Source organism: Crocodylus siamensis, chromosome 1 (assembly GCF_052110815.1).
Source record: "Crocodylus siamensis isolate JL-2025a chromosome 1, ASM5211081v1, whole genome shotgun sequence".
In the NCBI taxonomy this organism is placed as follows: Eukaryota; Metazoa; Chordata; order Crocodylia; family Crocodylidae; genus Crocodylus; species Crocodylus siamensis.
This window is the reverse complement of record NC_143395.1, coordinates 87,201,187-87,228,194: the sequence shown is the minus strand read 5'-3', so window position 1 is coordinate 87,228,194 and position 27,008 is coordinate 87,201,187. Positions and strand designations below refer to the sequence as shown.

At 39.8% G+C, this 27,008-nt stretch overlaps 1 protein-coding gene across 2 annotated transcripts in view; it reads left to right on the top strand.

Moving 5' to 3' along the window:
• The window catches only part of PDSS2 (decaprenyl diphosphate synthase subunit 2), a 193,191-nt gene extending 167,178 nt beyond the window's left edge, over positions 1-26,013 (top strand). Inside the window, exons 5-8 of one of the 2 annotated variants that reach the window (XM_090037571.1) lie at positions 6,629-6,802; positions 7,604-7,735; positions 11,332-11,381; positions 24,788-26,013. In XM_090037571.1, the coding sequence (XP_089893697.1) occupies positions 6,629-6,802; positions 7,604-7,735; positions 11,332-11,381; positions 24,788-24,821 (390 nt within the window). In that variant the 3' untranslated portion in view covers positions 24,822-26,013. The remainder of the gene's footprint in view (positions 1-6,628; positions 6,803-7,603; positions 7,736-11,331; positions 11,382-24,787) is intronic. The other variant, XM_090037561.1, reaches the window with a different exon arrangement.
• Positions 26,014-27,008: the final 995 nt, after the last annotated feature.

Genomic DNA, 27,008 nt, shown 5'->3' with positions numbered 1-27,008 from the left:
TTATTATTTTCTCCGTTTATCTTTTTTGTGTGCGATGCTGACAGATCATTTGATTAAAACTCAAATGTTGAGAAAATTCTAAATAAAAATATACTAAGCATGTTGTGGATTGTCTCCGTACTAATGAAGATTAGACCAGTTCGATGTGTAAATCAATCACTTAGTTTGATCAGGTTGTGCAGGAATAATCTGGCAAAGCAGTTGTTATTCTGTATCTAGATAATTAAGTTATAAAATGCTCCAATTTTTTTATTCAGAAGAAGTGACTTCTGGTGGTACCCAATTTTTCATATGTATTTATGTAGTTACCAGCTGATTCTTCCCTAGTGGGACAGATAAAACAGTTGAGCTATTTTAAGATGGTGCCTTGAAGGGCATAAATGTTAAGTGCTAGTTTGTAGTAAGTATATAGAAGTGTTTCATATTTGCCACCATAGATGTGCTAAAAGGCCATTCCTAACAGCAATAGGTAGTAAACAGCTTGGAGCAAAACACGTAATGATCTTATAGAAGAGTTTTCTATCTCTTATTGTCTTGGAAGTTTATTTCTGCAGTTTAAGCACTGTCCAAGAAAGCTTAATGGTTACAAATCTCAGCAAGCCAATTTCATTTTAAAATCTAAACAGTAAACATGTTTATAAAACAAAAACATTTTTACTGATGCTTGTGTTTGTAAATGGGGTGATATCAACTTAAAAGTTTGCCATTTGCAATTACAATGCTGCAAAATGAATTTTTAAAACTTAAATGGTTTACAGTTATTCAGTGTAAAAAGTGGCAACGTTATTTACTTTGGCTTGATTTTTCATACTGTTATGGTAAAGAGAGAACAAATATTTTACACAAAGTAGTCCACATGGTACTAAACCCACTGCTAGGATTTTGTATATTTCTGAGAGTTATTTTAATTTAACTCACAAAGATTGAAAGGTTCGGCGTCCAGTGTCTTCCACGGTGCCTGGCCAGAGTTCACCTATTTCTGATAGGTTTACCTTTCCCAATGGGAAGGGTGTGTCACTCTCTTGATTCTTTTTTCTTTTCTTTTTTTGTTGTTGTTGTCTTTTTCTGACACAGCCAACAGTAGTGCCAATTGTGCTTTGACTTTTCTTAAGGCTAGAAATAGATATCATTGAATGGAATGATTCAGCTGTGCTGTGATGTGTCATGGCCAGGGATCCTGGTTTTCCATGACAAAAAATCACAAATTCTCTGCTAAAAAATTGCAAAATGTCTGATAAAAATCCCAGAATTCATGTTTAAAATTAAATGCCCACCCACAGCCCTGCTGGTGTCCCTCACTCCCCCCTAACCCTCCAGCCCTGCTTATGCCCCTTGCCCCCCATCCACAGCCCCTGCCTCCCAGCTGCCAGGGCTGTGGGGCCAAGGACCCAGATCTGCAGGCCTCTGCCCCCAGTGGAAGGCAGTGACTGCTACAGCAGGAGTATGAGCCACCTCCCCCACTGCTGCTGCAGGCTTGGGCAGGGCCAGCTCCCAGTGGCAGCGTGCACTTCTGGGGAGCAGGGGGGACCTGCACCCCCCAGATCTGGGGGGGGGGCAGGGCAGATATGCTCTGCCCACATGCACAAAGAGGAAGGGTGGCAAGGGCAGCATGGAGCTTGCAGTGGCAGGCAGCTTTTGTGCGTGGCCCTGCTGTGGCCTGCTGCGCCAGTCGCGCACACTGCGCTCTGGAGAGCCTGGGAGAGGGCAGCGGGGTGGGAAGCACAGCTTTTGTGACCCAGGGGTTGCATCTGGCCAGACACCCCGGTTGGCAGGGGCTTTGCAACCTGCCTGCTTCCAGCCAGAGTGCTTGGCTGGCTGGAAAACCCCACAGCTCCAGGCCAACTGCAAACCTCACCTCCTGGCTGGAGTGTCCGGCGGGGAGTGCCAAAGCTGGCGGGGGCTGAGGGAGCAGGGAGGTTTGCAGCTGGCTGGGAGCAGCGGGGGTTTCCAGCCAGGCAATCACTCTGGCGGGGAGCAGGGAGGCTGCAAACCCACTCCAGGCTGGAGTGCCTGGCTGGCTGCAAACCTCCCTGCTCCCTCAGCTCCTAATCAGCTTCCCCCTCAGCCCTGCCCCACAACCCCCAAGCCCCACTTACCATCAAGAACAGTGAGCTTGAAGCAGCTTCTTGGAAGTGTGTGTGTCAAGTCCTGCACTTTGCCCCTGGCTTTGCAAACAGCTCCCTGAGGCTGGGACTTTGCCAGCCTGCAGAGCTCTTTGCAGAAAGGGGGAAATCTGTGGGTTTCTCTTCTAAAAGGGGAAATCTGTGTTTTCTCTGATAAAAATGGGAAATCTGTGGTTTTCTCTGTTTTTCTGTGGGAAACAGAAAACCAGGATCCCTGGTCATGGCACACCTGATTTGCTTCACTGGTCAGAACACACATCACTCCTTGTCCTGACCTTGATGGTGCAGAAAAAGGGGTGACGTGATCTCTTCACTTTCCCCAATCTGGCCCATTCGTTTGGAGACCGCCAGGTGTTCCCTCACTCAGCCAGCTGGCTGAGCTGATAAAATGCCAGGAGGTGACAGACATCCACTGCAGTAAAGCATCAGTCTATTACTATCTTTGGTTCCATCACTGATTTTTCTGTTGTAGCCCAACAAAGAGTAAGGCCTCCTATTTCCTCAGCATTTGTGCCGCCTTAAAAATGTTTAAGGCAGCACAAATGAGAAATCAAACAATGTCTGTTTCCATCTTCGAAATCTTAAATATAGGAAAAAATGGAAAAGGCTTCTCTGACTGGTACCTGCACTATTTTAGCTCCCATGTTCATATACTGGTACATTTAATCAGACATTTTCCTTTAGAGCATGCTTCCTTCTGTGACAAGAAGATTTTCAGCACCTGTGTTCAAAGTATCAGAACATTGCACTGCCTTTTCCAACCTAAAAGTTTGACTTGTATTTCGTATGCCTAGATTTTCAAACAAATTCCAAGTTGTGTAACATTTTTGGTAAAGTTTTGTTTTGTATAGGTAAGTTATATAGGTTTTGGCCAAAAGGCATGTCTTATATTTGTTATTCAGGAAAACTAGCTTTTTAAGTTACTACATTTGTTTTAAGCACTTGGACACAATGATTTCATGAAGTTACAATGTGACCAATATGAAGACAAGTCAAGTGGGAGTTGAAATAAGTCATTTCAAAATCACTATTAGAAATGCATTCATCATCCAGGAAACATCAATAAGTGACTCTCTGAGTAAGTTGCTTCCAAGTAAAAGAAACTAAGAGTAGCATCCTTCGACAGCTTGTTTGGAAATTTCTTTTAAAATTAAATATATTTGAGTTAAAAAGGATTAAGCATTTTTAGTTTCTAGTACAGCTGCTTGTGCATCATTTTTGACATTCTGCCAGTCATGAAAATTTGTATGTATTCAGAGATGAACTAAGATATTACAACACAAATATTATAGTAAAATGAGACCTAACTAAAGTTTAATCTTGACTTGGTAAATTGTTATCACATATAGTGCAAACATGTGGTTTTCCCATTCTTTTCCCTTCCTCATATAAATTAATGGTGTGTCTGAAAGCAATGGAATCTTGATACATTGTTTGGTTACTTGGTATTGCGGAATTCTGCTAGTTTTCCCATCAGTCTCGTATTATCTTCTCCCTTGTAATGCAGCGCTCTGGCAGTATCCACAAGGGAGGAAGATTAGAGCTGAATGGAGGGATTTCATTTCGTTTGCTACCAATTTCATGACAGATAATACCTTGCTAGAAAATTATGGGGTCGCACAGATTTAGTTCTTATTCATTTCTCACTAATTTAATTGAAGTAACTTTGGGGGGGGGGGAGGAAGCTTGTTAGCTTTCTAATTTTTTTTTCTCATTTTACATTTAGGCTCAATCTGAGCTACAGAATTAAATGCGTTGAGAAATTAGGTTCAGTATTTAAGTTTAGAAGCTTTCTCTCTGCCTATTCATTTATCATCTTTGTTTCTTTATTTTATTCTTACCTTTTGTATCAGACTTTTATATTAAGAGTGCCTCCAGAGGGACTTTTTTAAAAAGTTCAAGGCCATTTTTAAATTCTTTTCCAGTGTATAAAAAAGGCAAGACTGTTGCATATTTTTTAAATTATATTTGTGTGTGTGTGTGCAATATATACACACAAACACTAGATAGAACCTGTATTTCTTTTAAATTCTATATATGTATATGTGTATACACACACTCTATATATAATGTGTGTATACATACTGTATAATACTGTGTGTGTGTACTAGATAGAACTTGTATTTCTTTTAAAGTGTGTGTGCACATAATTTAAAAGAAATACAGGTTCTATCTAGCACTGAAGACTAACTAAAAAAATTATGATAATACTACATGAGCCAAGAGAGTTAAAATTGAATAATTGAGAGGGAAACTGATTTTAAGACAAGTTGCTTAAAACGCCTATTTTTTTAGTTAGTTGAAATTATATTTTAATAAACTTTCTGGATTAAAACCTATGTTAAAGTTTTAGCATCCTTCACTCTGTTTAAGGCGGTAAAGTTCACAAGAATAAAATCCATCAGAATCTTCCACGGAAGATCAGACTTTACATTTCTGATATTTGATATGCCTTTGAGAGAGAGAAGGGGGAAAAAGTTTTCATACCTTCCTTATTTTTAAGAAAGAAGCAATTCAGATGCATCTCTTAAATAGTTATACTGTATTCTCATTAAAATGCCATGTATTAATAATAGTTTTTCTTAAAAATAACTTGCATATTCTATATATTAATATTAGAAAAGATTGTACTGTGGCACTCAGTGTAATCATATAGTAACTTCACATGTCACTCGTTACAAGTACCACTGCCTGCTTATTTAAAACTTCTAGGTTGTCTTTTGCATCCATCTGTGAGGTTTTAGTGAAAATACCAAAAACATTTTTCCTAGTAATTCAGTGAAAGCATGATTATATTATCCACTAATGTTCATAATATTCTGAATTAATTTAGGTAAGCAGGCCCTGATGAGCTTCATCTAGGGTACTAAAGGAACTGGCAGAGGAGATCTCAGAGCCCTTGGCAATGATATCTACAAAGTTGTGGGAGATGGGCGAGGTACCAAAGGACATAGTGAGCCTGTTTTTGCGTTAGGAAAAAAAAGGAAAAAAGGTGGACCTGGGGAATTCTAGTTCAGTTGGCCTTACCGTGTTACCCAAGAAATTACTGGAGTATATCATAAGGAGGTCCATTTACAAGCATCTGGAGGAGAAAAAGCCAATCTCAGGCAGCCAGCATGGATTTACCTTGAACAAATTGTGCTAATCTTTACTTCGGTGGATGTGAAGGAGGAATGCGTTAGATATAGTATATCAGGACTTCAGCAAGGCTTAACAGCCCTACATGAACTTCTTATAAACAAATTGAAGAAATGCATGCTAGACAACACTGTTACAGGGTGAATGGACAACTGGACTAATAGCTACAAACAAAAAGTAATTATAAATGGATCCATGTCAGAATGGTGGGACGTTTCAAGTGGAGTCCTGGGTCCAGTGCTGTTCAGCTTTGTTTAATAACTATTTGAATGCTGGAATAGAAAGCTTCTCGAGCAAATGTTCAGACAACATGAAACTGGGAAGACTTGCAAACACAAAGGACAAGTGTGCATTTTAGAAGAATCGTAATAGATTGGAAAGTTGGACTGGAGCTAACAGGATGAACTTCAGGTGCTACTACTCAAGAAGAAGCATCAAAAACAAATACAAAACAGGTGAAAACTGGCTGCATGGCAGCACTGTAGCAAAGGATCCAGGAGTCTTGGTGGATCACATACTTGATATGAGTCAGCATGGAGCTGTGAAGAAATTTTTCCCTCCTTTCTCTTGCTGCATGTCAGGTTTTTTCTGCCTTCCTCAGAAGGTTTCAGTGTTGGCTAGATAGAGTCAGTGCCCCAGTGCTGATGCTCCTGCCAGGACTAAAATCTGGAGGTTATTGGTTAGAGGGTCTTGCCCCTCTTCTTAGGGTCACACCAGTCCACCACATATTTAGTCAGAAAGGAAGTTTATTGCATGGCCAGATTGTAGGGGTTTGTGGCAGTGGGGGTTTTGTGGAGATTTTCACTTTCCTCTATAGGGGGGAACCTTTCCCTCTCCCTTGGATCTCTCAAGTACATTTTAACAGGTAGCAGGACATTGACTGCTATTGTCCCCCTGCTTTACAGGTGGTGTTAAGGTGCTATGCCTTGTGGTTGTGGTTGTGTGACAAGGTTGATTTGTTTAGTTTGTTAGCAGTAGATTAGAGAAGGATTTGCATGGGATAGGAATGAGCCTGCCTCAGGCAGAAGGTCAGACCATGTGACCTCCAGAGGTCCTTTCCAGCCTTATTTTCCTATGATTCAATGTGTAGCAATTTGGAGGCAGGCCTATAGAAATGTCACTGAAATTATTTTGGGGTGAGCTAGAAATGAAAAACTGTGTCAGCTTCAGCAAGTAAAACTTGCTGTAACACTTAGTTTTCCATAGCTTCTGTGGAGAACACTACTTACAGAAGTGATTGGTTTTACCTAGTTTATTGAGGTCCAGACTGTTTGGCACTCATGTAATAGAAGCCGCATTGCTAATTTCCTATATTTGATACTGTTACAGTTGTAGCTTGTTCATTTTAGCTTTAATTTCATTTTCAGGAGACCCGTTTTACAGAAGATATTGGAATATCAACTTGGACAGAACAGATTTTCCTATCCCATAGTGCCTTGCTGGCAAAGAGCTGTAGGGCTGCAATGGAATTGGCAAAGCATGATGCAGAGATCCAGAAGATGGCATTTCAATATGGAAAGCACATGTCTATGAGTCATAAGGTATGCCCTTTCTCCTTTCAGTATTTTAAATACTGAAACAGTTCATGAGAATTTTCTCTAATGTCTCTGATTCTCACTTCTGTTTGGTCTTCTTTATCTCAGGCCAGACTACACTATTGACCTTTTTCTGGCAGGTCAGGGTTGCAAAAGAGTTTGTTTCACTTGGGCAAGGAGAGTGGTTTTACTACATCTGTCAAAATCAAGCTTTGCTGGTATAACCATTCACACTAAGGGGAGACTGCCAAGGTAATTTACTGGTGGTATCCTACACCAGTAAAACACCGCTAGTGTAGTTACAGAGCATTAATGTTTTACAAATGCTTTAAAATTAATTAATGCATAATTATCTGATGTAAACAGTGTGTATAATGATCTGATTTTTATGCAGTCACTGTTTATAAAATATTCAGTATGTCAGAAATGAAATATTGCATCAGCTCCAGAAAAACGGAATATATGCTTCTACCATCCACAGCTGTGAAACACAGCATCCTTCCCATGACTGCTCACTTTCTTATACCAACAACCCTGCCTTCACCAGCTACTCCCAATTGTTCCAGCCCCATTCCCCACTGGAGCAAACCCTCCTTTTGTCTGTTTGTCTCTGTAGCCTCTGAACAACCCCATTCCTCTCCACTGTGGAGGTGAAACTCAGGGGATGGAGGTGAAGTACATCCATCAAAACTGCAGGTGACAGTTTAGGAATAGGGCCGATGACTTGGAATTGGAACTGGCTTATGGGCTATGTGGTCCTGGGGCTCTCTGTTAATTCAACAAAAATGTTTTGATCCTCCCTTTTAGATACACCTGGACCTTCAGCCATTTATTAAAGGAAATTCTACTGACTCTGTGACCTTCAGTTTAAATTCTGCTCCTGCAGTTCTGCATCAGGAGTTCCTTGGAAGGGAGGCATGGATTAAGCAGATTAGAGAGGTAATTATAAATATCAGTTTTTCCATACATTTTAATTTTATCATTCATTTTCTTCCAGGCTCTGGAAGGTTACAGTTTATCAGTGTTACATATGTCTCTTCATAGAGATAATGTTGCAATGCGTAGGTAAAGGTCATATATACAGACAAAACTGCCCTCCCCATTGTGTTTATTTGCCTCCCATTGAAGATTCTCTCAGCTCTTTGAATGCAGCTCCCTCTTCCCTTCTAGTAATTCCTTAACAGGGTAAGGTAATGGGAGAAGATGACTGTACTGCTTACTTCCATGTATTTATATTATGTAACACAGAAGGGTTGGGGTCTATGAATGGGTTTTCTATATGCTACTGCAGTATATATTAGTAATGATGCAAGAAGACCACCCAAAAGACCAAGACTAAGTATATAATGTAGTGACTTTACCTCAGTACCTCAGTCAGGCAGATTCCTCTCATCTAAACAGTCTTAGGAAACATACGTAGGAGCTCTTCCATTAGTTGTGTGGGTACTTCTGGTAGGAAGATTTTTGGTAATGAATGATGTCTTGTGGTGGAAACATTTTACTGCTGTTGATTAGGAAGGATTACATTCTCACTGACATCCTGCCACACTTCTAGCTTCTCTCTTTTCATGGAGTCTCAGAATAGCAGAGACTCCTGTTTCCTGAAGAAGGGTGACTGTGCCCGAAAGCTTGCTAAGAACTTAATTCCAACTACTCAGTTGGTCTAATAAAAGATGTCACATCTACTCAAAGAACCTTGCCTACCTGTCTCCTATACTTTGTTCTTCTTTGTGATGACTTCTTGGTGTCTGTAAATTGAATGATCTATGGACACAGAAATTAAGTAACACCTATTTGATCAGAAACAAAGTAAAATTGCTACATAAATTAGTCCTGAGAAGCAATTCCAGAGATGAGAGAGAGCCCTGCCATAAATTTAAAAGCAAGTTCCATGTAGAAATGTTCACTCAGAATGTGATCTCTGCTGCTATCTATTCTGCTCCCTAATTTAAAGGCAGTGCTGAAGGGCATAGGCTAAGGAGATGGGGGTTATGGGTATTTCTGCATGCCTGACTATGGTTCAGAGTTTGCCTTTATATGTTTCTGGCAAAAGTTATCATCCCAGTAATGAGGAATGTCAGACACAGTCTCATTAGAGAATGTAACCTTGCTTTTGTGAAGGAAGAAATGTATTACTATATTTTCTTGCATATAAACTGCACCCTTGCCCTTAAGTCAGCTGGGGAAAAGTGGAGTGCACATTGTGCAAAGAAAAGGGTCCCAATGAGTCCAGAAAATTGGGGGAGGGGGCCAACTGCTTTGGCTCTGGGAGCCACTGAAATTAATGCTGCCACTGCTCCTTCCTTCCCTCCCCACTTGCTGCTGCAAATGTCCAAACCCCTGGGGAGCTTCCCTCTCCAGCTACACCAAATCAGACCAGTGCATGGGGCTCCAGAGCCAGCTAATAGCTCCACTGCTGAACCCCTGTGCCAGCATGCTGTATTAGCCCTGCTACATTAGTCCTAGAGTCAGTGTGCTGGATCAAGCCCTGGCACATGGGCCCCAAGCCCTGGACACATTAGATCTCTAGTGCTTACTCATAATAAGATTTTTTTTTCCTTCTTGGGGCCTTCCAAAGATAGGGTGTGTGTTTATATTTGGGGGTGTGCTATGTGCAAGAAATACAATTTTTCTATCCAAAGGGGAAGCTCCCTAATTTTAAAATCAGAGAATGGTAATATAGCAAATGGCTGACTAAAGAATCTTGAACTTCTATAACCTCAGCACAAGAGTAGTAAATGTTTTGAGTGCATAAGGATTGGATGAATGTGTTTTCAGAAGCTTTCATAGATTGTGTTGTGATCCTGTGATCCTCTTCTAATTTCAATTTCTCTTATACAGAATCCAGAATAGGTTGCAGAATTTCAGCACTGCTGTCTGTCCACTTGATAATTCTTTTTACACCAAAAGGGACATTGTAGAAGCACTATAGAAATTCTAACTGAAAGAAAACAGAGTAGTATTTTTTTTTTCAGGCAAGCAGTTTGTATTTCCACTAGGTGCCATTATACCAAATGAAAGATCTTCTCAAGCAGGGATCAACAATCTATGGCTTGCTAGATCCAGCCTGTGAAGAGATTGGATCCAGCCTGCAGTAGTCCCCTGCAGCCAGTGGGGCACCTGGGGGCTCATGGGAGTTGCATCCCAGTGTCCCCAGTTTCCTTTTGTAGGCATCATGGCAAAGGAAAATTTTAAAGAGGGATCTGAAGGATGACAATGAAGATCAGCTCTCTCTTCTTCTCCCTATAATTAAAAATTAATCCAGTTATCTTCAATTCTCCTTCTCTTCCTGCTTCTCTTTCACTTGAATCTCTCCTCAGTTTATTGACAGGCTGACTTTTTTCCTCTCCTCTTCACACCCTTCTACAAAAATTAGTACTTTTTTTCCAAACCTGTGGACTCTTAGCAGCGTTTCTTCAAAAGTGTAGTCACCACTTCTTTTCCCCAATTCAGCACTCAATTCTTCTCCTTAGACAGTTACCATACTTGCCCTTTTGGCTGCTCTATCTGTAGCAGCAATCTGCTCCCTGGAGTAGTTTGTGAGGGAGTGATTCTATTGTATATCCTTTGGGTAGGAGGAAGAATTCCAGGACTCCTGGGGCTTGTGGCCTTTCCTAGACTAGGCTAAAGGCCAGGAAATCTTTCCTTTATAGTCATGTGGTAGGAGCTGTTAGTGGCATAGTGTGGTTAATGATACTGCTGAGTTTAGGTATGGGAAGAAGTTTCAGGGTGGATGAACAGGAGTGTTCTTGGTCTGGCATTAGTAGCCATTGACCAAGAAAAAAATAGGCAAAAAACACTTGTTGAATATAAAAAATGTACACAAATTGTACAAAATGTGTGCACTTTTCTATGTAACCTTGGGACAAAATTCAGGGTGTTTTGCATTCTAGCATGTCTTGCCTTCGCTCTGTTAGTTTTTTCTTGGGATACACACAATGTGCTTCTGAAGATGTAAGAAAGCAAGCTTTTCTTATGTTTTAATAACTGGTTGCATATACATGAAGCAGGCAGGGAGGGAAAAGAGACTGTATGTGCACATGTCATTCCAAACCAAAACACAGCTGGTTAGGTCTAAATTTGAGGTTTGCAGCTTTGACATTCTCATTGGCATAATCTCTTTAAAAGAAGTCTATAAACTTCCCCTCTATACCCACAAAAGCTGTTACTGTATGGGCTTAGTTCTCTGTCTTTTGAAACTATTATTGATTTTGTTTGTTAACTCTAATTCCTTTGTTAGTTGACTGAAGTAAACTTGTACCCAGGGTCTCCAATTTTCGGTCTATTTGAGCAACAGATTTTTTTGTATGATATTACTGTTTTAAAATATTTTAGGGACCCAGAGATACAGCTGTCTTCTTTAGAGATCTCTGTGCTGAGACTGTCAGCTAGTAAAATTCAGGTTCTAGAGCAAGTTGATTGTTTTTAAAATACTATTTCAAATATACCGTTAATTCTTATTTGTTTTTATTTCCACAGGAGTGATCTAGAATAGATACCATTTTACATTTAATTTTTCTTTTTTATGTCTCAAGGCGCAAGGTGCAGGGAGTATACTGGACTACATGAAGGTTGGTAAATTACAGTAAGGCTTCTTATATTTGTTCTGTATTACTTTTTTGGGTTTTTTCAGGTAGTTGAGATTACTCTTCTTTATTATAGTCAAATATTTATCTGAGACATTTTAAGTTTTATAACAATCTCATCACTTGGAAGCTGTTATCAGATTAGATCACTGATCTATCTAGTCCTGTATTCTCTCTGTGATGGTACGCCTTGGTATTCCAAATTAATTTCTTCATATAGGGAGCAAATTATATTAAACTTTTACACTAAGGATATGAACAAAGTAAGGAAGGATGTTAATTTGCAGAGTGCTAACCACTTCGTGGTAAGTGCCTGTGTGCATGGTAAATATGAGGCATCTTGTCCTGCTCATTCAGGGGTAAAGTACCTTGCATTTACCATGGAGTAGGAACATATACCTGGGCTGTTGCCACATAGTAGCTGTTGTGCTGTCAGTTTGCCCCCTATGATATAATTTTGCAGAAATTTGCTGATAGAGCTGTGCCTTAAGTATCATATTTAGTCCCCCTCAATTACTGTTACCTTCATTTCTCATCCTGTACTTCAGTGGAAGTGCCAAGCTTTTTATTCCTGAATATATTAGATTAGAAGTTTGTGGAGACGAAATTAAATTGTATACACTATTATTTGGTGTTAGTCCTATGGGTCATCCTCAGCTGGCTTGAGCTTCATGAATTGCTTCTTCCTGTCTGTATCGTACCTTGCACCAGCTGCATGTTGTTTTCTCTTCCTTGAACCTAGCCCTTCTAGGGATCAGTCTGTACCCACTACTCCTCTTTCCTGCTGTGATTGGCTCTGATTGTGGTCAGAGAAGAAAGTGTGATGTATAAAAGGAACAGAATCAGGGGTGACTCGTGCTTCCTGAGTTGTGGGGGGGGCACAATTTGGGGGCAGGCCTGGGGGTGGGCCAAAAGCCCCATATCTATCCCTAAACTTCTGTGCTGCGGCTTAATGCTTCCCCAAACCACTTCCAACACACCACTGGCCTGTGCAGCAAAAAAACTGCCCCATCCTGAGTGGTGCTGAGTCGGGGGCCAGTCTCAGGTGGGGGTGGGGCACATGCCCCCCTCCCCCCCTACCCTGCCTACCAGTCACGTGTGGCCAGAATCAAGGAACAGGAAGTTGTGAAATTCCCGTTGCTTGACTCTAGCTGTCAGGGTCAGCACAGCCAGCTACAATGGGAAATTGGGAATTTAAGGGTTAAGCAGGAGTGTTCTGGGTCTGGCATTAGTAGCCATTGACCAAGAAAAAAATAGGCAAAAAACACTTGTTGAATATAAAAAAATGTACACAAATTGTACAAAATGCGTGCACTTTTCTATGTAACCTTGGGACAAAATTCAGGGTGTTTTGCATTCTAGCATGTCTTGCCTTTGCTCTGTTAGTTTTTTCTTGGGATACACACAATGTTCTTCTGAAGATGTAAGAAAGCAAGCTTTTCTTATGTATTAATAACTGTTTGCATATATATGAAGCAGGCAGGGTGGGAAATGATGACTCTGTATGTGCATGTCATTCCAATGGGTCATTCCAAGGGTTAAGCAGATTAAGGAGAGAGCAGTTACTTTTAAGAGTATAGTTTATCCTTGTTTAAAAATTGCTTTTAAAGTTTCAAAAATGTAAATGCTTCTTTTTCCTTTGTTGTACCTCAACCTTGTATTACTTGGTATGCACATTGACTGACGACATGGCTGTATGTTGATATATTATAAGAATATGCATACACATTTCATATCTGCACTGAAGAATCATAAAATATTAACTCCTTGGTCACTACTGGCTTGGATTAAACTTGATTAAGTGATAAAATGAAAAAAATCTGGCTCTCTCCATATCAATCTTAAAGTATAAAAGAAACTGATAACGTTTAGTCATAGCTAGATCATGAGAATCCTGCTATTCACATCTAGGAAATAGTTCTCAATCATTTACCTGTGAAGAAATTCTGGTGTTGGGTTTTTTTAATTTCCATTTTGTATTTAGTTAGAATATGAATGGCTTTACTGTTTAAGACTGATTGCTCCTAGAACTGATAGGAAATTAGCAAGCTCATGAAAACTTTAGTTTACTACAGCTATTGTGTACATAATAAATAAATAAATGTGTTGGTATTCCTTAGTAAAGCCTCGAAATTTTCCTGTACTTTGACCAGCTAAAGATTAGACTGTCTCTTTTGGTTACTATTACTTAAAATTAGGGTTGGATATTTGACTGGTCTGTTGATTCTGTCTAGTCTGTGGTGGTCCCTCGGCCCCACCCAGCACAGGCATGGAGAGCAGCCCAGGCCATGATGCATATGTGCAGCTGAACCTGTTGCCCCCAGGCATGCAGCCGGGTGGGCCAGTGCAGCAGCTGGACTTGGCTTCCTGGCATTCCCCGCAGTGGTGACTAACTTTGCCTGTCTGCTGCTGACAGTGTCTCTGCCTCTAAACCCACTACCCAGATATCCCAGCCCTTCCACCCCACACCCACTGCCAGGAATGCTGGATGGAGCATGTATGTGGGTGGAGTCTCTATGGAGACCAGCCCAGGACCCCCATGGGCAGGGCATGCTCAGCTGAGCAAATAGGATGGAGCTGTGGGCGGGTGGGAAGAGGCATCTGGGAGCAGGACAGACAGGTGAGATCAGAGCTGGGGTAGGGACTGCAGGGCAGTGGAACCGGTGCTTGTTGCAGGGAAATTCAGGGCCTGGATCAAAGCTTGGTCCCAGGCCCTGGCCCCATGCTGTCACCACCCTGTGATCCCATCCCTGCATGCCTGTCCTACTCCTGAACACCGTTCCTGCACAGCTGAGCACGCCCTTCCTGCAGGAGCCCTGGATTGGTCTTCATGGAGACCCCACCCACTTGCTCTGTCTGGTGCCTCCGGCAATGGACGGAGGCTGGGTGGATGGGCCTGGGGCTGGATAGGATCAATTGCTCTCCTCCTCCCCCAGTCATATTACTGCAGAAATCAATTGTCAAGAACATAAAATTTGCCATACTGTTTCAAATGGTTTTAACTATATTCCAGCATTTTGATTTCAGCAATTGCAAATGCCTAATGCTTCCAAGGAAAGTGAAGAAACCTGTAATGCATCTAGCCAAATAACAATATCCCTTTGAGTAGGAGGAAAAGGAAATACCTTCTTAAATCTTAAACTTCCAGGTGCTTGCTTTAACCTGGAGGCATGAGATTTGATTAGTCTTGTGTTAACATGGCATGCGTAGCTGCAGATGTTACAAATGCAGTAGTGATAATGAAATTATCCAATATTTTTGTAAATCCAACCATAATATATGACTCAATATATGACTCACTGTAACAGTGAATTTCAAAGTTGACTATTTACAGTACAAAATTGTACTTTTTTCCCCCCTTTATTGCCCTTAGGTTTGTTAACCTGTTTTTGTATTATTGGACTTAGGAAAAGCAAGGACTTGCATTGCTTAAGCTTATTTTACTTCAGTCAAGACCCGTCTCCTCTGAGTTTGAATAATCTTAGCTTCTGAAATCTCATCACCAGGTATCCTGGTTTTCTCTGTTTTTAAATCAGAGAATTTGTAATTTTTAGGGGAAAAATTCCAAAATGTTCTGATTTACCCCCCCCCGCAAATCCAGGTTTTTCCACGATTAAAATTAAATGCCACTATATAGATGGATGTCAATCGAACACAATGTTTTATTGATATATTTACAATCTTAAAGCAATTACCAGTGCCTCAATCATTATAATAAAATAAATTCTAAATACCTGTACATTTTGGCATTTGGCATTTTTGTTTTTTAATTATGGAAAATTAGAGCTCCCTCTGCCTCTTTCACTCACCAGGATGTGGGTCCAGCTGCAGCTGTTGCCACCCCCCATCCCTCCCCCACTGCTTTATGGTGCTGAAGAGCCCTGATATGCTGATGCCCTGCCCCTGCCAGTTTACTCCTGACCTGCTGCCCCCAGCCCCCATTCCTCTAGTGTGTGGGGAATGGGGTGGGTGTGTGAGGAGGAGGGAGGTGCACAGGCAACATGGTGCTCCCCCAAGATTTCTGCACCCACAGTGGGGCTGCAGCCAGACTAAACCAGCTCCAGGTAGAAGCCACCTCCACAGCCCAGCAGGTGGGACCTAGTGCACGAGGGAGCGCCATGCCACCGTGGTCACCAAGGTGAGGCGCCACCTGACAGTGGTGGGGTCACAACTCCATGCCACCACTTCTGCTGTGCTTCACCATGGCAGCATAACACATCCTTCCTGCACCTGGTCCTGCCTACTGGGCTTTGGATTTGGCTCCATCAGAGCTTGTCCATCCTGGCTATACCCTGGGCCCTACTGTGGGCCCAGCTGCAGCCCATGCCCCACTGTGGGTACAGAATACCCCCCCTAGCCTGCAGCATCACCTTGGCCTCCCTGCCACCTTGTCTGTGCTCTCCCAGCCTCCTGATGCATGGCTTTCCCCCTCTCCCCCTTAACGTGTCACCTCTGCCCTTCCTCAGCCCCACATGCTTACCTGGAGGGAGCGGTGGGAGCTTCTCTCCACCGCTGCCTGGCTACCACATGCATGTGTGAACCTGCAAGGGGGAAAGCTGTGGCTTCCTACATTTTTCTCCTTTAAAGGAGAAAATCCGTTATTTTTTCCATTAAAAGGAGGAAATCCATGTTTTTCCACAGCAAATGGAAACCTGGTTCTGTGCTCATCATACGGTGAGCCCCATCATAGTTTTTATTTATATTTGTTGGTGTCCTCTTCAGTCTTTCATATATCTTTCTAAGGGGAGGGTTGTCTGTATTGGCCGTAGTGTGTACAAAAGGGTGCATCATTTTAGTGTCAGTTTCCCTTTCAACACACTCGGTATCCTATTTGTTTTTTGATAGAGTGAATAATCCTTTCCGATTTTATTCCTATGATCTGTTTATTCTGTTTGCTTAGGTAGCCCTCTGAAGAATATTCACATGATTTTCAAATAGAAATAATGAATGAAGGTAAAATTGAGATCCACCCACTCACCATGCCTATTTTGTCAGGAAGTGTGTTTTTTTTACATGGCATAGAACAGCCTACATATTTTTTTTTTTATTCTTGTTTATACATGAATTTTGGTTTGCAGTTTTGATGCATGATGTATTAAAATGGTATCTTTAAGTCTCTGCTGACCGAAGGAGAATCCAAGGGATGCTAGTAAATGTAGTCAGGGCTTTGACCTGAATGTGGAAGGGAAATGCTTTTCATTAATTTAATTGGGTCCAAGTTCTTCATTCCAATGAGCTCATTGTATTCTGCAAAATTGTTCTTTTCCCCCAATATATCAATCTTGTTAGCACAAGGACTTTGATATTTCAGAAAGCTTATTTAAGGTCAATATATCTGAAGCCATTTTCTTACATCAGTCTGAAAGCTTGGGTCTTTTTTGTTTCCCCTGGTCTTTTTGTTTCCCTCTTCTCACTACACCATTGCTACCACAACCAGACAAATTATTGATCCATCATTACATAGTTTGAAAGTCTCTTCCAGAGATGAAAAAGTTGCCACATGTCTTTTTAGTACTAAATGCCTCAAGTAGCAAAGAGAATACCCATAAGACTGAGGCAAATGTCATTTGTGTCACTGGTGGAGACAGCAGATCAGTGAATCTTGGGGAAAGTCTTTTCTTATTTCAGTTTGTCAGTAGAATTGTCTTTTTGAGCTTTATTCTGTCCATATTATGCAAGGTAAGTTGTAAAGCTCTTTAAAAAATAGTGCTTCCTTATTGAGCAAGTTGTTTATTATGTGTTATTGCAGTGCCTATGAAAACCTCAGCTGAGACCTGGTGTGCTAGGTACTGTACAAAAGTTAGAAGGAACTTTATGATATTATAGCACCAGGAAAATTATTATTATTATTATTATCATCATAATGCTCTTTACAGGTTTTTTGTCGCTAGTAGTTCATCTCCTCCAAATTCAGAATGGGCTATCATGATTAGGTTATTCATCTTACCAGAACAGTTTTACAATCCCATGGTGTAAAGGATAGTAGTCCCACTTCAAGTGTTCCACTTAATTAAATACCAAAGAATCTTTGTAGTTTGTGCCATAGGGTTAAAGTGTATCCTGTTTTCTCACTCCTAAAAAGCACCAAAAAGGAAACAATAGAGGATTGTTTTTCCTACCAAGAGCTTATGACTGATAAAATTTTCATTACCACACCAGTATAGGTGCGGCCACTACTACTAGTTTGTCTTGTGATTTTCTAATCAAATAATGTGTTAACCTGAAAAAAGATCTACTTGTAGATATCTTAAATCAAGTCAGCATTGTTAAACAGCAGCAAAAGAAAAGTAAAATCAAGCCAAGTTTCCTCTTTGTTAGGGTCACGGTTGTAAGTTTTTGGATGCAGGTTGATGTAACTGTTTGAATTCTTTATTTTTATAAAAGCCTGTTCCTATGATAGCAGTCCTTGGCTTGATTTAAAAAAAAAAAGTAGAATATCTGTCTAAGCTTTCTGAGTATATCCAGTCTCAATTAGTTGTATTTGTTGTCCTCCTATTGAAGGCATTGGGAGTTTGCCAGAGGCTTCAGTGGGATTAGAATCCAGCATGGTGTTTGTTTGCTTCATTAAGATACAAATAGGTCCCATGTTGTTACTATAAATGCTAGATTGACAGCATATACGCGATAATAAGACCACCTTGTGGTACTGGTTTTTTTAAATTGCATTCATTGTGAAAAGCCACTGTTTAGTTCCTGTTTGTCTTTTTTAAACATCCCAGTGCTAGAGTTACTTAATGAAGCTTTTCAGCCCATATATTGATGCACAGAGAATGAGAGGGTCACTCTTAACCATGAAGAATCTTCACATTTTCAGTGCATATGGTTGATTTGTTGTTTCCAGTACATTTTAACTTCAAAAGCAGGATTAATTGTGTTGAAGTGGAAATATCAATGACTACTGTCAGCCTCCATTCCACCATCACTTTTTTTTCAGGTGCTTTAGCTTTTACCTTTTAAGATTGGAATTTTCTAAACTTGGTCTCTGCCCATAATCTTTTTTCCAGGTTTAAGAGAAAAGGTTGATTTATGTCAACATGAGATGAAAACAAAAAGGAAATAAACATTATTATGCAAATTTAACACAATATGAATGTTATATGTAGGGAATGATATCAGTTTAGGTAAAGATGCATTTGCATTTATTTTTGTTCAAATTTTTATTTTACAATACAAAAATTGAGTGACATCCCATTCTGTGTATTACCAGGAAAGGCAAAGGAAACCTTTAGATTACAGTATTTTATGGCACTATGAAGTGATGCACTTAAAATAAATAAATGATTGTCCAGCCCATCTGGGGAGGAAGGAGGAGGAAGAACTTAACCATGTGTCCAGCCACAAAAAAACAGATCGAATATGTAACAGTTTAATGTTGAAACATTCCAAGGTGCTTAAAAAGTGAGTGAGAGGGTGGGGGAAGAGTTCATCTGTTAGCTATAAAATGTATCGGCGCCATTTCAAGGTAACATTTTAGTAATCTAAATAATCACTGCTTATTAAAACACAATGTTCCCACTACAGAGAAAACAAATTTGGAAAAGCTGGCACAGAACACTATAAACATTTTATACATTAGTTGGTCACTTGACCACTGTTCAAGTTAAGTTTGTTTTATTTCAGTCAGCCTCATACATCTCAGTAGCAGACAATGTTTTAGCTCATTTCAGGATGTGAAAAAGCTCATGAGATAAGATCTCAGATTTGAAAAGGAAATATAATAAAAGTATCATTTTCCTTAGATATTTTACAGAATCTTCTCTGAACTTGTTTGCTAAAGTTTTGTTCAAGAAAATGCATAAGATCCTAATTAACTCTGGGTTTGGCAAGGAAAAAAAGTCAAATAGTGTTTCCTTTTTTGGTGAAACTTTAATTCAGAAGTCCTTCTGTGATGATGCTGTACTGTGTTGTACAGAGTAAAACCCAAAATCTTCTCATCTCCCTATGGCCTTTTTCCGCCGTCTAATTTTTAGTACAGGTCTGTCCCTACCACAGGTATCTGGATGGCCAAAATTGTCATCTTAGCTAACATTTTTCATGGCCTGTAACAAAAGAACTATTTTGGGGCAAATACTTGAGGCCAAAATCTTTTGTAATCATTTTGTTCGCTGGGATATTTACAACTTTTCTGTTTGAGATTTTTCCAGCTCTGTAAAGTCCAGCAATCTTTCTCATGGCAATATGGTTTTAAATAATGTGTGAATTTTTAAAAAAATGTTTAAAATTTTTGCATGAACTTTACATTCCCAGAGGAATCTAATGTAACTGCTGGAGCACTGTTTCCTTTGCTTTAGGCAACATGACTGACAGATTTTCTACATTTTTAATGCAATGAATTTTGCTTTTTCGAAGACTTAATTGAAACATATAAATAGGTTTATAAGGAGGACTTGGATGGCTTCTGTGTCCAGAGAGTGGAATCTGAATCTCTTGGTCATTGATTCAAGTTCAGTTAAATCTGGTAGCAGCTAAAAACAGTTGCCATTTCCATGCCATTTCAGTGCCCTTTGAACATGAAATTCACTTTCCACTATATACCCAGATCTGAGGATTAGCATTTTCTAGCCAAGAGCTTGTCTAACATTTCTCCAAATTATACAGCTGTCTCTGTAAAAGCTATCACCAAAAAACTGTTGCTTCTCACATATGTCTTGGATCATCTTGGTTACAAAAAAAATCCAGCCCTTGTCGATGAAAGGCAGAGTTAATCCACATTTGTGAGACTTGCTCTTCTCAATCTCCCCTGCCTGACAACAGCTTATAATCCAAATTTACCTTTTTGACCTGCATTGTTCTGGTTTTCCTTGCACTGGAAGGGACTATGGCAGTGGTCTCCAACCTTTTTATGGTGAAGATCACTTTTTGTAAGTAAAAGACACCCCAGGATCTACAGCCCCTGTCTCTGCTCGCCCTGTCCTGCTCCCCCACCTCATGGACAAACCACCTGGGCTCTGACCCCACACACCCAGCCCGGCTTAGGTGCCGGGGGTGTGGCTCAGCCCAGCCACATGTGTCCTGCTGCTCCCCATCATAAAGCTTTTGGCAGACCAAGATCCAACTGTCAGAGGCTCCGTGATCAACCAGTCAATCAAGATAGACTGGTTGGTGATCACAGGGCTATGGCATGAGCACCATAGCGCGCCCCCCCCCCAATTTGGCATTGGTGAGACCACAGCTGGAGTAGAGTCCTGTTCTGGGCGTCAGATTTCAAGAAGGATGTGGATAAGCTTGGAAGGGTACAGAGAAGGGCCAGCTGTATGATCAGGGGCCTAAGAGGGAACTGGAGTTATTCAGTCTGAGTAAGAGAAAGCTGAGAGGCGACTTGATAACTGCCTATGAGTATGTCAGGCATGAACACCAAAATCTAGGGGAGAAACACTTCAGAAAGGCACCCCTTGGGAGGACGAGGCCCAATAGGCACAAGCTAGTTGAGGAAAAATTTAGGCTGGACATAAGGAAAAACTTATTTTCTTTAAGGGTATCTAGAATCTGGAACACACTCAGAGCAGAGGTGGTGCAGTTGCCATCCTTGGAGGTTTTCAAGAGGAGGCTGAACAAGCACCTCGTTGAGCTCATTTGAGTTCAGCTACCTCCCGCCCATGGTAGGGGACCAGACTTGATGATCTTACAGGTCCCTTCTGGTCCTTTGTTTCTATGAATAGTACTAAGAATGGTGACTGAGGATGCATGAAGAACCAGCATGGAGTCCAAGAGTGGAGAACAACTTGGGAAGGTAGTACAGATGGCACTGGGAGTCAAATAGGAAGTAGAAGGTAAGAGGTCTGCCAGGAAAAGGGGATATGGATATGGCTGTGTTCGGTAGATAGGACAAAAGAGAATAGTAGGAAAGTGTGAGGTGTTGCAGGCTAGTTACTTTCAGTGCTGTGTTGCTGAACATTCAGGACAAAGATGTATCTTATGTAGGCATGTTTTATTTAAACTGCTTTGTATGCCGGCTTCATGTAGCAGCCTTGGATCTCATTAGATCTCAAACAAAGCAGTCAAACCCGGTCAGTATTTCAATACCTCTGAAGACGTACTGAAGAAAAGCAACTTTTGCAAATTCTGCAAGTAGCAGCCTTCTCTTCCAGATGCTTTAACCAATATCACTGTATGGTTTAAAGAAGCAATGTGCTACTGATGGGGCTATTTGTTGAATGAGATGCTGCCTTGTGGTTTTAAAAATTCCATGGTCACCTTTGCCCCGGTCATAGAAGCTAATATCCCTAATCTACTTTCTCAGGGTTTAATTTGGATAATGATTTTATCTATCTGAAGTTGATAAACTATCTAATAGTTTTAACCTAATCCAATAACACTTCCAAGCCAAATTTCTAATTTGAGTTTTTGATGTTTCTATAGCCTGTTACAGGTAATGAGTGTTAATCTAAGAATAGCTTTGTTTCATTGGTGGGTGGAGTGATTCCTTTGAGCAGAGATTAGAAAGTTTGGGACTCATGTCTTCAAGAAAAAGCTAATGAGAGGAAACACAGTAGGAGTGTGTGTGTGTGTGTGTGTGTGTGTACACACATACACATACACACACATATGTATACACAGTATAATGAGAAAAGTAAGATTTTTATTTTATATAGAGAGCTATATATGTATATGTATAACAAATGAATAGAGCTGAGAAGTAAAAAGTATTTTTATTTACCCTTTCTCATTGTATTGTGTTTATTCATAATGTACAAATGAAATAGAAAGGTGTTTAAACCTAATAAGATGTTTTTTAACATGATTAGTATATAAGACTCGTTGCCACAACATATAATTGATTCCCCAAGCTCTGTTGTGTATGTGGATATAATTAGAGCAGGGATTTTCAACTTTTTAAGATCAGTGTACTCCCAGTGGCCAGACACTGGGGGGGGTGGGGAATGGCGGCATGTGGCCGAATGCAGAGCAGCAGCAGCCATCATGAGTGAGGTTCCCCCACATTTGGGCAGACAGCACCTGTGCAGCAGCCCAGGATGGTGCATGGCAGCGCTCTGTCCCCACCCACCCATGCGTACTCCCTAGGGTCTTCTCAAGTACCCCTGGTTGACATCCCCTGAAATAGATCTTGGATTTTAAAAATGTTTTTAGGATTATAAATCCTCTTCAGGGATGAATAGCAGCTTCTCGCTGATGGGGTGAAGATGATGATGATTACCTTATGGGCATGTTATGCAGTTATTTCCCACTCAAGGGATATATTGCACCTTCCTCTGGAACATCTGGTAATGAATCAGTCTGCTCTGGTATGATGACCTGGCTTTGATGCTGGTCTCTCACAAGTTAACTGTATGTGTAACTTGTTAAACAGCTTTGAGATTATTTCATACATGAGACTCTGTATGTATATGTATTTATAGGTGGTATGCCTTTGACTTAAACACAAAATGCAGACCTTGCATTAGTTTCTAATCTCTCATTTCTGAGGTTTGGCTTTATCGGTAACTCAAAGACAAAAAAAACAAGTTCAAACTGAGCTTTCACTCTAATCATGATTATCTCAATGGTTTTCCTCCCCCAACACCTGTATCTGTTTCTTCTTTCACCATGTATCCCTGTAGATCTGAAATACCTCAGGTGGCACTAATGGACTTTAGTAAATCAGCAGAATTTGCATCAAGGTGCTGATACTTGCTGATATGATGGGTCAACAGAAGAACTCTTCCACCTTGTTGAAATGCCTTCTTCTCATCTAATTCGATTATCCTTCTTGGTTTTGGATTGATAGCTCATATACATACTTTGGAAAGGTGTTGAATGAACTGTACATATGGTGCATTTATGCTTTAGGAGAAATTCTTTTACAAAGCATGGTGCATGAAAAATCTCTAATTTAAGTAGAGGATAAATTTTTTATGAATTGGGACTTGAACACTAAAGTGCTATAATATGCTTTCATCCTCAAATATGGATAATGAATCCACTTTAGCATGTATTCAGATAAGAAAAGTCATTCATTATATATAAATGAAACTACCTATAAAATGGATCACTCTTATGATGCTGTCTTGGTTTCCAAATATTTTCTTATCATCTGAAGTAGACACATTAGGGTTATATTGCTGTATATAATTGGATAAAAGTAGTCTTTTGGGGAAGCATGTTGTTTTATGCACAGCAGGGAACATTCTTTTAAAAAACTTTTATACACGCGTAAAAAAATGCAATATTTATCCATATTTAATAAGAGCTCTGTGTTTTATAGGCTGACTCAGTGACAGAGACACACTACCATTAAATCACACAGTATATATTAAAAATGGAAAGACTTTCAGATACTATAGGGTTAGGAAACGTACAGGTACTTAAGACCAATAGACCTGGCTTTGATGCTGGTCTCTCACTCAGCTGGCTGTCAGTCTGAGATCACTAGTAAGGCTGGCTAATTTTAGGACAGTCAAACGATAACAATGAATCTTTAACTGCTTTACTTCTTTCTAATGATGTCCTGAGGGTATTGTTACTTTCAAAAATGACTTCAAATATATATGTTTTAATACAACCACCTTCTAGAGAGCTCCAACAAAATGTTAAGACATTGAAAGCATATGAATGTTGCTTGACACTTTACAATTACATTTACTTATACTATGGAAAACTATTTTGTAGGAAATTTAACCTATAACTTACCCAGTTCTTGCACCTGCCAGTTTTTGCCAGAAAACAGTATGCATCTGGAAAAGACTGCTTCTTTCCAATCCCTTCTGTGAAACATTTTTCACTTCACATGAGTCAGTATTGAACAGTACTATATACTCAGATTCACCATCCCTACTGAGTACAGTGAGTTTGCATGGATGTTGCTGATGGTAAAATAAGGTTATTAAACCTTGAAGAGCTTGAAAAGCACGTTTCCTCAGGAAAACAGAACTTATTAAATTCTGTTTTCCTGAGGAAATTCGTTTTTTCCACTGTAATAAATTTAAATATGCAGTGTGCATCCGTAGTCTGCTTTCAAGAAATGTAGAATCGAAATGTTTAATGTACGCTTTTAAATCGATTTGGATGCTATATATCCAGTACAAGAAAATAAGTGATTAGTTGGTAGGTCAGTTCAGCTTTCTGAACAAAAGCTATTAGATGAGGTTTGGTATGAAATGTCCAGATATTTAAAAACCTTCCTCCTTTGTTACGTGCATCCTTGGGAGGCTTAGCCTTTTGAGCTATGTAAAAGTGATGTAGTGTAGTTTCAATTGATCAGGGTTCTATTGTAAGTAGGAGCTGAAGTGAAGCAGTTTTATATTGGAGAATATTATAAGAGCTTTTTGAATTATTTGCAATAGCTGCCTTTTTATTTTTTGCTTTATGAAAAGGTAATAGAAATCCTGAATCCCTACTGTTATCTTAGAAATAATTGTATACTGAGTATTGTCAAAACTGATTTTATTATGCATGTGTTTTCTAACAGTTGCAAGAAGCAATCAAGGCTGGCAAAGGTGTGACTTCAGCTATTGACCTATGTCGTTACCATGGAAACAGAGCACTGGAGGCCCTGGAACGCTTCCCTCCCTCTGAGGCCAGATCGGCTTTAGAAAACATTGTTTATGCTGTGACCAGATTTTCATGACATACAATTAAAAAAAAATCAAGAAAAAAACTATTGTTTATTTGCAGGAAATAACTGGACATGTACTGGTTAGGGGTAAGGGAAATATATATAACCTGTGCTGCTAAAGATCTAAATGCGTTGGTTGCTTAATATATTTTTTTCATTTACCGCATCGTTGAATGAACATGCATATTTTGGAACTGCTACAAACAAAATTAGGGAAAAAAGGTCAAACAGTTTTCACTTGTCATGCCAGAAGCTCACTTGAGGCTGTACCGGTAGAAATAATTAATGAGACTTGCTTCTGTGACCTCAGCAAATGGACAGGAAATAAGTCCTTATTGATTGGACATAGCCAGGGATGGCGCCAGTGTGGTGGCCTGTGGTTTTCCTGCACTAGAGAGGACAGAGGGGGGCATGAAGCTGCAGGTGTCAGGAGAAACACTTTCTAAACCTGCCACCAAGAAAGAGCGAGCTGTTTAAGTCAAGAATTAATGTACCAGTTTATCAACACGAGGGACAGTTCAGTGAATTAATAGGGAAAAATCCTTTTATCTGTGTACATGCAGTCATGTCTCCTCACACTGTTTTTATGTATTTAAATGTAAAATTACTCTGTGCCTAATGCTTTCAATATTTGAGAAACTTGCTGAGAAAATGTGTCAAGCATGGTAAGTAGGAGCTTTAAAATATTTAATCAAATATTAATTTGGCTCTGTTAAGAGAAGCGGTTGCCTGTGTTTTATACTGTGTGTATAAAATATTTTGCTTTTGCTCAGAGTGATATTTTTTCAACTCTTTCAGGAAAATAATCTTTCCCTCAGATCAAGCAATTTGTTTCAAGACAATCCTACACAAAATAATTTCCTAGGTTTATGTGACACTTTTTTATTTAAGTCAAATAAATGTTCATTTGTACTGTTCAGCATCAATCTTTTGGCAGAAAGGAACGAGGAATATTTATCTGAGTACAGTTTTTCACTTTTCTGAATAAATGTGTAGTACATGAAGTTTTTTTAACCTTAGCGTGTCAAATTTTAAAGTCCAATTACAGAAAGAGTATAAGGTATATCAGAAGCCTGCAATTTGACTCTGTCTCTATTTTGTTCATAGGAGATGATTTTTGTGGTTTGCATGCATGCAATTTGAGAACATCGTTGACAAGAAGGCTGAGTTTACATAAATGATCTAGATTGAGACTCAGCTACCTTTCTTCCTTCTGTGGTGTAATTACAGCCCAATCTGGAGACAGCTAGCACAGCAAACAGATTTCATTACATGGCTCACTCAAACACTAAGTGGAGTTATTTCTGTTAAATTCTTCCAAAAAAAAAAAAAAGGTGTCACAGAGCCTCTTTATCATGGACCAGCATGTTGCATTTAACTAAATGGAAAACAAGGAGCTTATACATATATAAAAGCATTGTCTCTATGTAATATAGACGTACACTTAAAATACCAGTGTGCTTGTTCAGGTTTATACAAGTACAAGTTCAATGCCTTTGAGGGTGAACTGGTTTCTTAAATAATTTTATTTTGTTCTTAGACTCACTTGCTACCTTACCAAAGTTCGATTAATTCTTAGCTCTTCAGGTGTGTATTAAATAAGACTTTTGTCTTAAATTACATTTGCAAATGTCATATTTTAGTTTTTTCCTTGCACTAGACCTATGCCCACTAATACTTCATGGCAATGTAAGGCCTGTGCAGAGTTGCTAAGTCATTTCAACTAATGACACTAAAGCATGGACTACAGTTACCATATTTTAGGTTTGCATCAGTACTACAGATTTAATAAAAGTACCACTTTTTCAGTACTCCTTACAAAGACAAATCAGCAAAACTAACTAGTAGTAATATTGTACTTTTAGTAGTTGAATGATGTGACTTCCTTAAAATAGTCTGTGCCCTTGACAAAGTACTGAAAAGGAATTGCTTTTCTAACAATGCCTTTATAAAATGTAGGCATTTTGTTTGGGGTTGGACCTTTAAAAGCAACACTGGAATTACAGGGAAAATGTTTTGCTGATGATCCCCATGGCCAAAATAATCACTGCTGAGAATTAAAAAGCTTTTTAAT